The following is a 16,923-nucleotide window of genomic DNA, read 5'->3' on the forward strand; positions in this document are numbered from 1 at the left end:
ATGCACACAAGGCACACACGCACGTACTGCATCTACGTTCAGGCCTGTGTGCAGACATGATTTGCATGCCCAGACCTGTTTACGAGGGCTGGGCATAATTGGCTCGCCTCGCTCAACACCTCCCACCCCCTCCCCTCTCTCCCTCCCACCCCTACACACCTCGGAAGAAATTAGAAACGTGACAACAAACTCCAGTCGTGGAAAACCCACCGGCCTGCCAGCAGTCATGCGCTCTGGGTGCGGCGGAGGGGGTGGGGCTGCGGCATGGGGGAGTAATTGGTGAACCCAAGGTGAATGAAGTAATTGGAAAAGTGAGGTGTGAGTTTGTTATGAAGTGTGAGCATGGTGGGGGAGGGAAGGAGGGCCATGTTTAAAAGCCCGGTATGTCCTCTTTATTCACAGCTTCTGATACAGTAATTGCTATTTTGTGGTTTCTATTATCTACACAGTGGGGAGCGCACGCAGCTCCTTCCCGAGCGGCGGGGTCTGGGGTGGGAGGGGGCTCCTGGGTGCCTCGCGATTTCCCTCCCTCTCTGGTCCCTGGCGGCCCTGCCTGGCCTCCCCTAGGCCCTGCCTGGCCTCCCCTAGGCGGCAGCCTCTGCTCCCAGGAGACGAGGGTCCATGCAGAACTTCCTTCAAAAGCCACTCTTAAAAATGGCTCGTGGACCTTCTGTCAGATAAGAACCTTAATAATGGCTGGTATTTATATATCGCTTATCTCCAAGGAGCTAAAGGTGCTTCATCGATTTTTTCCCCCCAACCTTTTTTTTTTTTTTTTTTTTTTGCTTTTTTAATTCGCTTTCGATACCGCTCCAAGATCATTAGTACCAGCCTTATATTATCTGGCACAGTCACACTAGCAGCCAGAGCCGGCCACCTTCCCAGCATTGTTCTTGGGCCGGAGGAGTGGCAGCCGGGGAAGAGCGCTTGCCCGGGTGCCCAGTCCCGGCCAGGGGACACGGCAAGGGGATGTGGACGGGTTTTCTGGCCACTCCAGCCTCTGGCTTTCTCACCTGGGAAAACAGAGATGCTAACACCATTGCCTCACAGTTGTTACAGCCGGAAACAGTATATTTTAAAAAGGCCTAGCACATCACAGGCACCAGGTCATTGGTTGCTGGAGTCACGGCTACAGTCACAGTGTCTTGAAGCCTCGCTGGTTCATTTCAGGGCTTCCCAGATGTTGGGAAGTTCCTTCTAAGATCCAGCCCTAATCTTGCAGCTGCTTCTTAAGTCCCAGCTCTCTCTTACGCTCTTCTCAGAAGGAAGGGGGAAACATGGTCATCAGGACCATTTCCCTGGTCCCTGTGAAGAATAATGGAATTTCTGAAGCTACTAGCATCTTCAGACCCAGGATTCTGTGCTGTGCAGGTGGGGCCTGTGACCTCCCCAAGGCCCCCCCAGATGTCTGGAACAGGAGCCCCTGATCCCTGCACATGGTCCCTCATGGATCCAGGGCCTCCCTCTGCCATAGCCCCCCTCCCTTGCCGAGCTCTGAGATGCCACTTCTCCAGGCCACATAAGCACACTGCCTTCAGCCTCTCCTCATCAGCTTTTTTCTCCACCTTTTAATTATTTTCCTTGCCTTTCTCCGGACCCTTAGCTGCTTGCCATGCACAGAGCATCCGCAGCTTGCAGTGCGCTGCAGAGGGAAGAATTAACCTCAGCTATTTCTCTCCTCCTCTCTCTGTCATGCACACACTCACAGAGGCTAACTCACCAGAAATTAGACAGGGCTACGAAGAAATCTGGGCAGAGGCCATTGGGACCATCAGGGTACAGGATCGTAATCTGTGTGGGCAGAGGCAGGCGGGAGCAAAAGGAACTCGGACCCAGTCACCATGTCTTACCCTGGGATCTTGGGTAAGTCCCTGGGTCCCTTAGAGTCCGAGCAGGCCATTCCCAGCCACCCTGCTCCAGCTTCATGCCAGATGGGACCACACCTCAGAAAGTGACCCCCAGCCCAGAGAGCGGCCAGTCCCCATCCAGATAACTAAAGGACCATGAAACACTGCAGTGGAAGGAGAGCTCTGGCTTCACATCAGAGCCACCCGGACTCACGTCCTAACCCGCCACTTGCTAGCCAGAACTGCTGCCTCCCTGGGCTCAGTCTCCCCATTCATTAAATGAGGGTGGCAAGACTACTAATGAAAATTTGTGCTAATTTGTACATACCCCATGGCCTGTTTCATGTCCTCCTCAACACAGCTCTCTGAGTGTCACTGGTAAAGTACCAGTGGTCTCGCGTACAGTCTGGGGCTACTGTTTCCTTGTTTGTTCGTTCCAAAAATACTGCCAGGCATCCCCTCTGGGCCGTGCACTGGGTTTCTTGCTGCGGCTCCCCTAATGAGCAAGATAGATGTGGTTTCTGCTGTTCCAGAGCTGAGCTCCAGCCTTGAGGGAAGGCAGAGAGCACACAGGTATCCATACCACAGTGCCCTGGTGGAGAAGCCCTGACTGCTGGGGGTGCCATTCAGCCAGCCCAGAGGGATGAGAAAAGGCCGCTTGGATTAAGCAGTAGTTAAACAAGGTCTGCAAGAGCCTGGAGCCTGGGGCAGGAAGGGAGAGACCAGCACAGCCACGGGATGTCTGCCCCTTGTCTGTACAGCACCGAGCACGGCCTGGGCACATGGGAGGTGCTTGCTAAGGCCTCCTCTTACCATCTGACTGCTGTCATGCTCTGGTCCTCATGGCCATCAGATGCACCATCCCTGCAGTCCCCATGTCTCTCTGAAGAACTCAGAGCCAAAGGCCCATTTATCTGAATAAGCATATGAGAAAACTCATCTATCCGCTGCCCTCACTAGCCACTGCTCAGGCTCCCATGGAGGCAGAGGCAGTGCCTGTCATGGGATGCTTCGGCCTTTAGATGGCAGAAGAAAGCAGGGTTTGCAGGCTTGAGTCCTCAGGCCCTCCCACCTCACCTTCTTGCTTATCCCCACCTGCCTAGAGTCTGGGCCCCAGCCGCGCCCCCTCACCCCCCTCGGAATGAGCCAGAACCTCAGCCAGGCCGGGAAGACTGACAGGGCTCTGCGGCCTACCCCCTCCAGCCCCTCCCCTCCCCAGGAGGCCGGCCTTGTCGCTAGCCTGGGGGGAGCTGCTGGGGGAGCTCCGAGGAGACGTGCAGATTCATTTTGAGGATTCATAATGCTGCATTTACACACCATCCTGCCTTCAGAAATTGGGCTGGCAGATGCCTGGTCATGCTGGCAGGGCTGCAGGTTAACGCCTCGGATTTAGCTTATATCATTTCACGAGAGCTTACGGCCCTTACCGTGTTCTTACCCAATCGGTCTTTGGCCCTGAAGCATCCTAGGCCGTTGAGTGTATATATGTGTGCCCAGGCACCCGCAAGTGTGTGTAGATTTTCAAATAAAATAACACCTCTTCAGATGCTGTGCACATTAAATATTTATCGGCAGCAATTTGTGCATATAGATTTGATAAATGGACATCAGGATGGGTTGGGGTGGGGGAGTGAGACAGGAGAGCCAGAGAGGCCTGATCCTTTTGTCCGGGAATTTCTGGAACATTTATCTGGAAGGAGGAGGTGGGGGGAGGGCAGGGGTTGGTCCAAGCTATGTTTACCTGTTTGATCCCTGTCAGGGGGAGCCAAGCCATTTCCTTCTCCAGAGCTTTGCCTGACTTTGGCTTAGCAGATATCAAAACTAAAGCCCAGAGGTAGGGGATGTGGGGTTTAGAGGGAGTAGCCGTGTGTCATTCCAACACTGAGCACCAAAGAAACATCCCAGGGCCCTGGGCCGGGAGAGGAGGCTCATCCTGCTTGCTCCACACAGGCTTGCTGTGTGCTCAGCCACGCAGGTGGATTCAGGTCAGGAGACCCTGCTGACTCCGCGTCCGGATCCCTGGCTTGCACACATGAGCAGCCCCGTGCCCTGGCCATGCGTGTACAGGGCTGCATCCCCCCTGCCAGATATTCGGCCCCGTGGGCAAGGGGAGGCCAAGTGTGCCAGCCTGTCAGAGAGGAACAAGAATTTCTCCGGCAGCATCTCCAACCTGATCATCCCTCCCTGCCCAGCATGATGGCCAGGATCTAAAAGGAGAAGGCCAGTCATGCCCCACAGCAAGTGCTGGCCAGTGGGGAAGCGACACAAGTGTATGGTGTGTGTGTGTGTGTGTGTGTGTGTGTGTGTACACACGTGCACCTATGAGCACTTTTCTAACCAGAAAGGATGAATGTGAGATTTGGTCCTGCCTTCCCACATACCCCAGCCCCTTTGCAGTTCTTAAACTACTGTGTTCTGCTTTGTTTCTAGCACCTTCGGGGAGCTGAAGACTGTCCGCTTGCCAAAGAAGATGACCGGGACAGGCACACATAGAGGGTTCGGCTTCGTGGACTTCCTCACAAAGCAGGATGCAAAGGTGAGACCATGCCCTCCCCGACCCACCCCACTACCCTCTGCACCCTTGGGAGGGGAAGCAGTGGAACGTCTTAAGGGATGAGGGCATGTTGCTGCCCCATGTGATTCTGCTTTTACTCTGACCTTGCTAATTTGCAAGAAAAGGCCCTGAGTTTTGTATTTGGAGGAGGGGGCAGTTCTATATCCCCTTCCCTCCCTCCCTGACGTGACATCCACAGGAACCTGGGATACAAGGTTGGGGAGGCAAATGGGTTTCCTGGGCCTCCCCGGTTCAGACAGAGTTCCCCAGTCGTGAGCCCCCTGAGACGGGCAGTGTGGGAGACACTGGGCAGCATGGCAGGAGCCAGGGGCCAGCACCTTGGGAAGATGTATCCACAGGGACACACCTTTCCCCTCATCTTCCCACTTGTGGCCAGGGCCTCAGTTGTGCTCGTTATAGGCAAGGTCAGCTCAGGCGGGTGCCACCGTGTATAAGCACAGGTACAGAATTTTCCAGGCTTCTGGAGGCAGGGCATCTTTCATTTTGGAAGCAATGCAGCCTCCTGGGGTTTGGGCTCAGTGCAGCGTGGCAGTGTTGCTCTTGTGGTGGGTGCCAGGCCCAGCCCGACAGCAGATGTGGGAGCAGAGGCAGTGTGACCAGGGCTCCTGGCTGTGTCTGCGGCCCCTGCCCTGGCAGCACACTGTCACTGTGGGCTCCCCTCTGTGGGCCCCCTCCTTCAGGGGTAGAGGAGCCGACGGGCAGTCTCGCTCATGCCGGGATCCCCTCCACCTCTCGCGAGGCACCTTTTGAAAAGCAGAGGGCAATCATCAGAATCACATCCCTTGGCCTTTCGTGAGCTGGCGTTGCCAGAGGCCCAGTGGGCGGAGCCCAAGGTGACATTTCAGGGACGCAGCTGCAGCCTTTGTGGGTCCTGGGAACACGCACAGGCACAGAGGCGCTCCTGGGACCCCAGGGAGCCTTGCCAGCCACCTTTGTCTCAGCGCCTTGAACTCAAGTGCCTGTTGTGTTGACACGTGGCCGTGTTTGTCCGGACATCTGCTCCCCTTTCTTCTCGGCTGGCAGCCTTTCCCTTGCCTCCTGTCCGTGGCAGCAGGGGCAGGACCCCCTGCGTGCAACAGGCCCCGGCCCCGGTCCCTGTCAGCAGGGCAGGCGCCTTTGGGGGACCGGCACTGGCTGGGAGGGAAACTGTGGAGGGCAGCCGTCCAGCACGCCCTCCCGCCGGCCACTTGGCTTCCCAAGCCCTGCTCTATGCCCCAAGCTCCTGAGTTGTAACACAGCAGTAGGAACCGGGTCCTACCCTCATCAGGTATAGGTGGACAGTGCCTGAAACCCAGGCCTGCCGTCCTGGAGACAAGTGAGTCGTTGCCTCCCTGTTCCCACCAACCCTGTCCCCCTGAGGGCCACCATCCCAGCTAGAGGGCAGGGCAGAGTAGTGTTTTCTCCGCGGCCTTCCACTGAGCTCTGTGCTTCTGAGGGGTTGGATGGTGAGGGTACAGAGTCGTTGTTCCCTGTTTGGTATCCCCGGTTTCTGTGTGAAGTTGTGAGCAGGGGAGAAGGGGGGGATTCACTCCTTGCCCCCAAGTGATGCCTCTTACAAAGGGGCTCATTAGAGCACAGACTCGGAAGCCAGACTGCCTGAGTCGGAATCCTAGCACTATGACCATCTGCCATGTGACCCCGGGCAGGTGCCTTATTCTCTGTGTGCCTCAGTTTCCCCCCTTACGAAGCGGTAATAGGATTTTCCTCGTTGAGTGATCATGAGGTTTGGATGGGGTGATGTTCTAGGATGGCGCCAGTCCTGGGAGCTCCGCTTGCTAGCTATAATGAAGAAGAAGGTGGTGACAGTCATGACAACGGAGATGATCTGAAAAGGAGGAGGGATAGGACAGAGGGGAGAGAAGAGGCGTCAGAGCCCCTTGGCTGAGAGGCGTACTCTCTTCTGCATGGGGGCCTCTCTCCAGGGCAGAGGTTGCTGTCAGAATGGACGTGGCTCTTGGGGCTGGAGGGTCAGACCAGGTGTGGGCTCCTGGCCTCCAGTTCCACGTGCTGCAAGCTCTTGGCCCCAGGGCCAGGCTGCAGAGGGTATTTGCGAAGCCAGCCAGCACAGCCCTCCGGGGATTGATGCAGGTGGCTCCTCCCCCTGCACCCCTTCCCTGCCTCCCATTCTGGGCTCCAGGAGAAGAAAGGGCAGCCAAGGACAGGGAGGACTCAACCTGCAGCCCTTCTGGGATTGACTCCTCCTGCCCCTTACGTCTGACAGGCGGCCCGCCCGGCTCAGGGACGGTTCTGGCCCTGGCATCCCCACCACAGCTCTTCCCTTTGGGTACGTAAGGATGAGGGCCCTTGTGCCCACCACCATGCCAGCTGGCCCTCCCTGAAGAGTGAACCCACCAGGAGTGCGTCTTCCCTGCAGATAGCCCTTTGCTCTTTTTGCCTCCTGGGGAAGCTGCTTCTCTCTCTCCTCCATGTCTGAAGAACTTCACTGCCTTCCTTGTGGCACATTTAGCGTCAGCCACTGACCCAGGGAGCCGTGCACACTGCAGACTGGTGAATAGAATTCTGACTGCTGTACACATCGAGCCCGCCCAAGGGTGGGTGTGAGCCTGAAGAGGGAGTACAATGCTGTAAGGAGACGCTGAGCGAAACACCCCGAGATCTCGGTTTACTTCTACAGAAGGAATTTGTGGGAATGCTAGGGGAACCTGCCCGATCCCAGTTCTTCCGGTGGCCTTCCTCTGCATGGCTCTCGTCCTTTGGAAGCACTAGAGGAAGCAGACCTCCTTTAGAAAACTTTTCAGGGCTTAGCTGATCCCTGACTCACCCAAATTCCTTACCAGGGACTTCCCTCCCATTGCCTGGCAGGACACCCTCATGGAGATGGAAGTGGTCACTCTTGGCATCAGCAACCCTTGAACCCTTGGAGCCTCACCTGGGGTGGAGCCCGGCCAGTGCTCCGATGGGAGGAGGGAGAAGGGGAAGGAGAGGTAGAGGAGAGAGGGGAGAGACGGGAGGGGGTCACGAACAGTGGACTGTACAGCCGTGAGTCTGGAAAGCAGTGGAGGAACTGGTTTCTGGGTGGGGCCAGGGCCTGGACCCCAGGCATATCAGGTCCTAGTACAGTGCTCCTTCTCAGCATCAACCAGCCCACTTTGCCAGCTGGCAGAGGAGAGAATTAGGTCCTGGTCAGTCCCTAGAGGCAGCCCGTTGACACCACTGTCTGCTTGGGCCCCAACATGTGCCCATCTGTGCCACTCCTGCGCCGGGCACTCTTGAGTCTTCCAACCTTTCTGCACAACACCATGTCCCACCCCGCCTGTGATCAGGGACTTTGTTATCCATCAAGCCCCTCTGGGTCAAGCACACACCCTCAAACTGGAAAGAGAATCCTAGCCCGAGGCTCCTCAGAGGCTGTCATGGCAGAGCTCAGAGTAACCAGGTAACTGAAGAGAATAGCCCGAGGCTCCCGCGACCGACCTTGCAGGCTCTGTATGTGACATGTACACCGCATGCGCATTGTCTCGCCCCAACCTGCAGCAGCCCCGGGAATCGGACGGGAGATTTGCATAACTCCCTCCCCGTCTCTCCGCAAGGCCACTGGGCTCCATCTGCGCAGACGCTGCAGAGCCCCGTGGACCGATCCCCGTGGACTGATCCCCGTGGACCAGTGGGAAGCCCAGCCCCAGCTCCAGGGGGCCAAGGTGCCAAGCTCGCCACATTTCCCATCGCAAGACATTGTCAGCCCTTGCTGTCCCGGGCATAAGTATCACTGCCTCCGACGGTAGTAGCATTCCCTAAAACTCCAGAGGTCATATTTCTCAAAGAACCTTCCCCCTTGAGGTGGAGGGGAGTGGACAGAGGCTGACAAGGGAAGCCTGGAAGTCCAGGACTTGAACCATCCCAAATGCAGTGGTCTTCCTTGGGTGGCCTGGCTCTCCCCCTCGCTGGGGCGCCACATGGCCCTCTGGACACTGATGTTTCTAGAACAGCAACATCTTGGCATTGATCAAAACCGTCAACTTCTCAGAGCCTGTCTTTGGCAGGGAGGTGCTGGGTGTTTGATTTGTCGCTTTTGATCCTCCCAGGGCTCCAGGAGGAAAGTGGCGGGTGGCATTTGACACCTGGGGAACTGAGGCTCCAAGGGGTGAAGTCACTGGCCCGGGGTCAAGCAGCCAGGACTGGGCAGAGCCAGCCGGCCTGCCTGCCTGCCAACCAGAGACCGAAGCCCACACGTCCAAGCTCTCCCTCCTCGTTCACTTGCTTACACAGAGCGCCAGCCTCTCCTCTCTCCAGCACCCCTGCCACCGCCCCAGCACCCAGCAGAGAGAAGGACTTGCCAGTTAGAGACATTTTGGTGGGGGCGGGGGGCAGAGCTTCTCTTGGGAGCATGCCCAGGCTGAAGTGAGCACACATACACACACACACACACACCCAAAGGAGCGAGCACCCCAGATCAGCCCCTCCAGCACATGTATCGACTTCCAACCCTCCCCAACCTGACCACAGCCTAGCCTCAGAGGGGCCACCAGTAGCCACTGGGGTTCTGTTGCACAGCCGCCACCTCCTCTCTCTTTTCCCAGAGGAGGAAAAGAAGGGTGGCCCAGAAGAGAAAGGATGGAAAGAATAGACTTGCAGCCCGGAAACCAGAATATTAATTTTTTTTTCCCATGCATGCGCCTTTAATTTTTCCTTCCCGAGCCCGCCGTGCCTTTGTACTTTTGCAGTTGCAGCTGTTTTTATTTGCCGCCGCTGCTGTTGTTTTAAAAGGTCTATTTTCACATGGAATGTTATCCAATTAGCAGAGCAATGTGTTGGCTTAAATAAACACTTGGGGGAGCCGGCAGTAGGGAGACGTGATGGCGGCTGGTGTTGGCAGGCAGAGCTGTTCTCACTGTGGTAAACAACCGCGGCTTTAATTGTGGGGTCGAACCAGCTCATGTGTCCCTTCCGTTTCTCGCTTCTGCACCATGCCAGGGGAGGGGCCAGGGAGTAGGTGGTGGACACATGGCCTGAGCCCCCCACCCCCACCCCATGGTTGGGGTGCTGCTGACGGGTTTGTAGAGGGCTCCCATGGGGCCTGGCCGCATCCAAGCTGTCACCTTGTGGGCTCTGCTGAAACCAGCACCTTGGTGGAGAGAGCAGACCATAAGGGAACCAGGGCTGCTCAATGCAGGGATGGCCACCTCCGTGCCAGGTGCCCGGTGTGGCCAGTGCAGGGCTGGGCTGTTTTGCCTGCCCTGTAAACGATGATCACCATCAGATTATCAGTGGTGTGCGCTCAACACATGTTTGCTTAATTGAGTGTAAGAAGGGAGTAGAGCACTGTCTCCATGGGGCCTGTGGGAGTGCAGCGGGATCCACAGGGGCCATCACCCCGTGGAAATGAGGAGGCCATGAGACGCAGATGAGGGGCTTTGTACCTCCAAGCCCCAGATTACTCATCCATCTCCACGTTGGAAATAATACTGCCCCATGAGGCAACTGTGAGGACACAGGGCTAGGCCCAGGCCGTGGCACAGGCACCAGAGAAGGGGCTGCAGCTGCATGTGCTGGGGCCCCGGGGGTCAGGGCTGCCGCCTGGCCATCAGATATTTTTCATCTCTAGAAATGTGAACTGGAAGCAAACTTGAAAATTGGGGTTTTGTCCCCATTTTTCTGTTCAGGCAGGTGTGTTATGTACGTATACTCAGGCCTGTGTCTACCTGCTTCCCATCATTAGTACCCAGGGGTGAAAGAAAGTGTGTTGGATCCTGAGCCTTGCTTAGGGATTTGGGCTCCGCCAACACATTTAGGGGCCAAGAAGCCGGGGTCAGGACAAGCCACTCTCCTCAGACCCACAAGTGTGCATTGTTCATCATCAGGGTATAAGCAGCGCCACAAGGTAGCCCTTCGCTCACCCTGTCCCTCCATCCAGGCCTCTGCCCCTGAAGGAGGGACTTAGGCTCCAGTGCCCTCACTTCAGAGTTATCAGGCATTCAGGACACGTTACCCAGGAAAGGTGACAAGGTAGCGGAGTGGGACAACTCTCTTCCTTCCGGGACCACTCTAATAACTCTTTAAAAACTATCCTGCCTGTGGCAATAACAGGTCCCAGGATTCAGGCTCTTGGCGTGTGCCGGGCAGTGGGGGATAAATGAATCGTTGTGTCTTATTTATTCTTCCTGGCAGCCACGAGAGGTCAGAGGGCCCCCACTTGCAGAGAAGTTCCTCGTCGGATCCCAAAGCCAGAAAGTAGCAGGGCCCCACTGTGTATCCCCCTTGGAGCCCGAAGCCGTTACGGAAAGACTGTGCCCCTTAGCACGAGATGCTGCCCAGAGAGACACAGAGCCTCCTGCCAGAAGCAAAGGCCCCACGTTTTTCAACCCCCTCAGCAGAGAGAAGGAGCCAAGCCCCCAACAGTCCCAGCCAGGGCCCAGTGCTCCCATTCCCTTCCTTCAGCTCCCGGGCACACATGGTCATTCTTAGCATCTTAGGTCACACTTACTCCAGGCATTGGGGGGACAGATGGCTTGGCATGGGTTGCACTTGTCCATGCTCAGGTGCACTTGATGTCTGCTGAGAGATACAGCCCTCCCACTCTGCAAGACAGTGCAGAAGGGGCCAAGAAGTGCCTGGACTTCTGAAGACAGGAGTCCTGTCCTCGGTCCAGGCTGGGAGCCATGGCCCTTGGGATGGGAGTCCTGCCAAGGGCATTGAGTCGACTTTTGTTGCTAGGAGGAAGAGGTCTATCTCCAGGGAGAACTGCAGAAAGGTCAGGCCAGTGCTGCTCTGGCCACCCTCCAGCACCTTCCCTGTTACGGAAAGATGACTGCCAGGCCTGGTCACAGTGTAGCCGGTGGCTGTCATTCCCTGTCTACCTTCGTAGATTGCCTTTTGGGAGGTGGGGGTTGGGGGTGGAGGAGGATTTGCAGAAGAGCAGCCAGAGGCTTGGGCTCTCCGTGCCCACAGTTGGCAGCTCAGGTCAGAGGAGGTCAAGGGGGTGTGATTCTAGGACAGCCAAGCCAGGAAACTAGATAATGGCTAGCCTGTACTCCAGCCAGACCTGCCCGAGCTCGCCTTAGTCCGCCTCAGTTCTCTGAGTGGGGCCAGGCCCTGAGACCTGCTGCCTGAAGTGAGAAGTCTGTCTATCCCAGGTCAAAGCAGAGGGACCTTGGGCAGCAATCTGGGTCAGCAAATAGCCTACTCTACTGGGGCCCTGGAACGTATCCCCCATAGGTAAGGGGGAGCTACCATATTCCCTGTGCACATTCTGTCCTGAGCAAGGTTCCACACTGAGCCGAGGGGGCCAGCACACAAGCAGGTGCTAGTGGGACAGGTTCTGGGATGGAGGCTACATGTGTGGGCCTCAGGGAGGGCACCCGGCTGTAGTCTGTGCGAGGAGAGCAGGCTGTGCCCTGGGCCACCGGCAGGTCAGCTTTTCAAGGGAGCTCTTCCAAGGCCAAAGCATGTTACAGAGGCCCAGGGATGGAACATACAAGGTCTAAAAGGAAAAGCGAGAAGGAAGTTCGCGTGTGTAGGGACCTTGACAAGTGCCTGTATTCCTTTCACTGAGATGAGAGAGAATAATGCTTGTTCTCTTGAGTAGGTTGGGGTCAAGTGCTTAGAGTTCCAACCCAGGAGATCCATAATCTGTGGGAAGAAGAAGGCCCTTTCAATTCCAAGAGAGTAAAACAGGCAGAAGTAGGCTTTGGAGAGAAACACCAGGCTAGGAACGCCTGACTCCCCGCTTCTTCTGAGATACCCACATTGCGCTGACCCCCAAACATCCCAAGATGAAACAAGGCCCTGAGAGTCCATTTGGCAGAGTTAAGCTACACCCATAGCTGAGGTTCAGAACTCTCAGGGGGAAGGTGGCATGGATCTCAGTAAGCACAGAGGCCAGGGAGAAAGCTACTGGCAGGCCCCAGGCCATAGATGCCAGGGCTGCATGTTTTCTCTGCTGTGCTTGGAACTTTCTGTGTCTCCTATGTGAGCCTGAAAGCCCCTTGAGGTCCTCCATCTCACTCACTCCCCTGCCTCTTTGGATCCCCCAAATATAACAAGCTCCCATCAGGCTCTTTTAGTAAAGTGTGATCACTCTAGATTGTCCAAGGCCAATCCTAGCCTCGAGTCACTGTCTCTGCTGCCTATGACAGTTTGAAGTCGCTCCATTGCAACTACTGAGGCAGTGGGGACTGGTCTCCTATCACCCAGAGGGGACTGGAACTAGGGATGGTAGTCCTGCTATCTTTGGAGAACCATGTGCTACTCTCCAACACCAAATCCACAGCAGCTTTCATGTCCCACCAAAATACCTGTCCTGCTCTTTGGTGGCATAAAGGGAATGGGTGGCATCCACAATAATGATAACAGCCAATAGTGCTGCAAGTGGCACACTTTGCAGTTCGTGGGCTTCTCCTATCCATTCTTTCCACTCAAGGAAATGAGTCCCAGAAAGGTTAAGCAGCCTGCCCAAGCTCACACAGCTTATAAGTGATACAGTAGGGGATTCGAACCAACGTAGCCAAGGTCCAGAGCCCCCAGTCTTTATGTCTGTGCCACTTCCAAAGCTCTTCCAAAGAGGAGATGAGAATTTGGAAGGGTTGATGTCAGAGGAATGGCAGGAGAGGGAGTATTTAGCAACTCCTACAGGGAACAGCGATGTCTCCAGACTTTGTGAGGCACAGCAACGGAGTACAGGGTTTCAGGAGTTGGGAGGAAATGCCAGCTTGAAGGTGCACGCAGGAGGGGGCCAGGGTCGGGGCATCTTGCCTGGGCCCACCTCCCAGGCCCACTTCCCTCACTTTTCTCTGCCGCTCAGCCGCCACCAGATGCAGCCTCACAGCCGCCCCCACCCATCTGCATCCCCGGGACCGCAGCTCCTCAGGGACCCCAGCACCAGGACGGAATACCCGCCACGCCAGACTCCCGACTGGCTGTTCTCCCCCATCTTAAAACCCCAGCTCCCCCAGTCAGGCTGTTTCTCTGCCGTGCCAGCTGAGAACGCGTGTGTTTTAAAGCTCTGAATGGGCCATTTCGGCTCAGAGTCCAGATGCATTTTTATATCCGCATGGAAAAAATGCAGAGGCTCTGCTGGCAGTCAGAAAGAGTTTTTTAAATTAAAGTTAAAAAAAGGGGGGTGGGGGAGAAAAAGTTTCCTGCACCTGGCCCTTCTCAGAAAAAGCACAGCTGAGCACAAAGCATTTCTTCGATTTGGCCACAGGTCTAGTTTTTAAAGATGCATGTCCCACCTACCTCCCACCAGTGCTTTTCAGATGCAGTTGTGTATGGAAGAGCAGCCATGGGCTACCCACGGGGTTTGGTGGATGTTCATCCCACAATTGGCCCCCTTTTACAGAAGAGGAGACCGAGGGTCCCAGTAGGGCACCTGGCTTACCCAGGGTCATCCCAGCTGCCGTAACAAAGTACCACAGGTTACATGGCTGAAACCAACTGTAACTGATGATTTCATGGTACTCAAGGCGAGGAGTCCAAGATCAAGGGGGTGAGAGTGTTGGGTTCCTTTCGAGGGAAGTCTGTTCCTCGCCTCTCCCAGCTTCCCGTGACAGCAGCATTCCTCTGTCTTCATGGGGCAGCCACCCTGCATCTGTCTTCACGTGGCTGTCTCTTACAAGGCCACAGTCATAGTGGGTTAGGGGGCCCACCTCCTCCAGTATCCCCTCACCTTAGTTTGACTACACCTGCAAGGACCTAGTTCCAAAGAGGGTCACAACCCGAGGTACCAGGGGTGTGGATTCCAACACCCATTCTCTGGGGGCACATGGTCCAGCCTGTAATGGTCACACTGCAGCAGAGGGCCAGAAGCGGATCATTTCCAGTGTGGAGCTCTGCTGGTCCCGTGGTGCCTCCCTGCAGCATGGAGGGAGCAAGAGGGACATGCCCCACGGCCCCTCTTCTCATACCACATGGTGCTGGCTGCAGCCCAGAAGCACGGATGAAGACGCCACCATTAGCCACCTTTGCCTCCATTGCTGATGAGCATCCCTGACTAGCCCTGCCCATACCCACTGCTGACCCGAGGCCTCTCTGCTGAGAGAAAGGAACTGTCTGCAGTAACAGTACAACCAGGACGAGAGCTAGCATGTATTGGGCGCTTACTATGTGCCCACACACTATCGTAGGCACATTCCGTGTTAACTCTCATCCCCTGGGAACCCTTAGATTGGAGCGCCATTAACATTCCCATTTCATAAACGAGGAAACTGAGGCCAGAGAGATTCATGAACTTGCTCAAGGTCTCAAAGCGAGGATGTGCAGGGCCCACCCTGCCCAGACATGGTGGCTCCAGAGTCTAAGCACATAGTGTCTTTGTACCCCAGGGGAGCTGCAGGAAGAGCCCCTGGGCAGCACCACTTAGCTTGGGCCCCAGCGATGCTGGAGAGGGAACTTGCCAGAACTGCATGGTTCCATTGACATGAAATGTCCACAACAGGCAAATCCAAAGTGACAGCAGACCAGTCCTGGTTGGGGACTGGGGCAAGGGTGTGGAGTGGCCACATCAAAGTGTGGGGTTTCCTTTGGGAGGAGGATAATGATGAAGTGCTCTGAACTTGTCCTGGTGATGGCTGCACAACTCTGAATATCCTGAAAAACCGTGCACTGTGTATTTCAAATGGATGCCCTGCATGCCTGATGGGTTCTGTCTCAGCAAAGTGGCACCAAACCCCCGAGGGAGGGGTGGGCAGACCTCACCAGGCCAGGCGCCGCAGAGAGCAAGAGGAAGGAGTGTGCTAAAGGCAGAGGGGTGGGGGACAGAGCCACCAGCCAACAGTGAGGGCCCTGCATGGCCATCACGAGCCCTGACACAGCTCAGCTTTCTCATGTGGCATTGCCCCTGATGGCACAGTGGGAGGCGAACAGACCAATGGGGTGGCCCTCCCTAGACAGGACACAGCATGGGAGAGAGGACGGCAGCTGGCCCGGGCACCAGTTACTGCAGATATATTGACAGCACGGTCACTTGCAGCTCTTTCCCTGGGAACGTAACCCACTAATGGGACAAAGTGCCCAACAGCTCCCACGCCCTCATTAGAGAGCAGGTGTCACAAGGGCCAGAGCCTAGCCTTTGAGCTTGAGGGGCCGGCAGGTGGGAGGGTGACAGGATGCAGTGTCTGAGCAGGTCTCCACTAACTCGCACTTTTATATCCTGCCCATGCTTCCCAAGAGAGCCTTCCAGGCCCTGTGTCACAGCACCCACCTGTACGGCCGCAGACTGGTCCTGGAGTGGGCCGACTCCGAGGTGAGCCTGCAGACCCTGCGGCGGAAGACAGCCGAGCACTTCCACGGTAAGTGCCCCAGGGCTCCCTGGAGGACTGTCCTTGTCAGGACGGGCTGCCTGACTGCCTGATGCCCTGTGTCCTCCCAGTGCGTGCCAAGTGCCCTCCATCTGCCTCCTAGATCTGTTTTCCGCTCTCCTCTCCCCACTTAACATGGAGAGGCTGACCTGTGTGGATGACACTGGTATAGCCTCCATGCCCTGTGGCTTCTGGCTGGACTGGGTCATTGGGAGGCCTGGCAGGAAATTGGGAAGAGGAGGAGACTGGGGTCAGGGTGTTTATCCCTTCCCCTGCTCTGTCCCTCACCTTCCATCCCGCCAGGTGGCTGGCTAGCTGGCACTGCCACCCAAGACCACAGCTCATGTCCAGTTGCCCCCTCTACCTGGCACTTTCTGTCTGGGTCGCAGTGGCCGGTCTAGGGGGTCACTTGCACTGAAACCCCATCCTCTACCACCTCTTTGCTGGACCGTCCTCGGTGACTGGGTTTGAGGGTCATCCACTCCCTGCTGGGGGCCTCATGGTCACAAGACCTGACTCCACCTCTTACACACTTTGGTGGCATCACATGGCCTCCCCAGTTACTCAGTCCATCCCCAGAAAACTCAGTGAGCACCTGCTTGGTTCTAGCACTAGGGGTGTGGGTGGAAGAAGCTTGGTACACTCTTTGTGCTAGTGGTCTAGAAAGGCCTCCTTGCAGACATGACGTTTGTGCCCACAAAAGGGCTGCCTGAGCCGTGGGGGCCTTAACTGTGGCATGTGGAGAAAGGAGAAGCCAGCGTGGCTAGAACAGATAAAGTGGAGAGAGTGGGGGGCCGGCTCACAAGGGGCCTCATCCTTTCCAGCAAGTTGCTGGGAAGTCAGGTGGGGATGAGGGAAAGCCCCAAGGACACTGAGCCACACTGAGCATGTGGAAGGTGTGACAGGTGCCACCCCTACTGCCCCTCCCTGTAGGCACCCTCGTGCTGAAGACATCGAGGGACGTTTGAACTTCAGTCCCATCTCCACACCTCTTCCATGCATCTCACAAGGCATTCAGGCCAGGCAGTAAAGGGGCAGCTGCTGGCCTCCTACCCACTTAGGATCCTGAGGGCTTAGTGACAGGTGCCCAGGAAGTAGCCTTGCCCAGCTGGGAATGTGTCCATTCCTCCTGCCTGCCTGGGAAAGCCAGGCTTGGTGAGGGGGCTCCATAGTCTCACCCACAGCATCAGCCATGGCTGCTCTGGGGTCTTAGGTGGTAGGTGCCTTCCTCCACCCAGCGGTCCCAGGG

The 16,923-nt window shown here is 56.4% G+C and overlaps 1 protein-coding gene across 1 annotated transcript in view; it reads left to right on the forward strand.

Moving 5' to 3' along the window:
- RBM19 (RNA binding motif protein 19) overlaps positions 1–16,923 on the forward strand; it is a 123,305-nt gene that overhangs the window by 87,236 nt on the left and 19,146 nt on the right. The window contains 2 exon segments of the mRNA XM_055322934.1: positions 4,278–4,383; positions 15,545–15,665. Of these exon segments, the coding sequence (XP_055178909.1) occupies positions 4,278–4,383; positions 15,545–15,665 (227 nt within the window).

This window comes from Nyctereutes procyonoides, unplaced genomic scaffold (assembly GCF_905146905.1).
Source record: "Nyctereutes procyonoides isolate TBG_1078 unplaced genomic scaffold, NYPRO_anot_genome, whole genome shotgun sequence".
NCBI classification, from domain to species: Eukaryota; Metazoa; Chordata; class Mammalia; order Carnivora; family Canidae; genus Nyctereutes; species Nyctereutes procyonoides.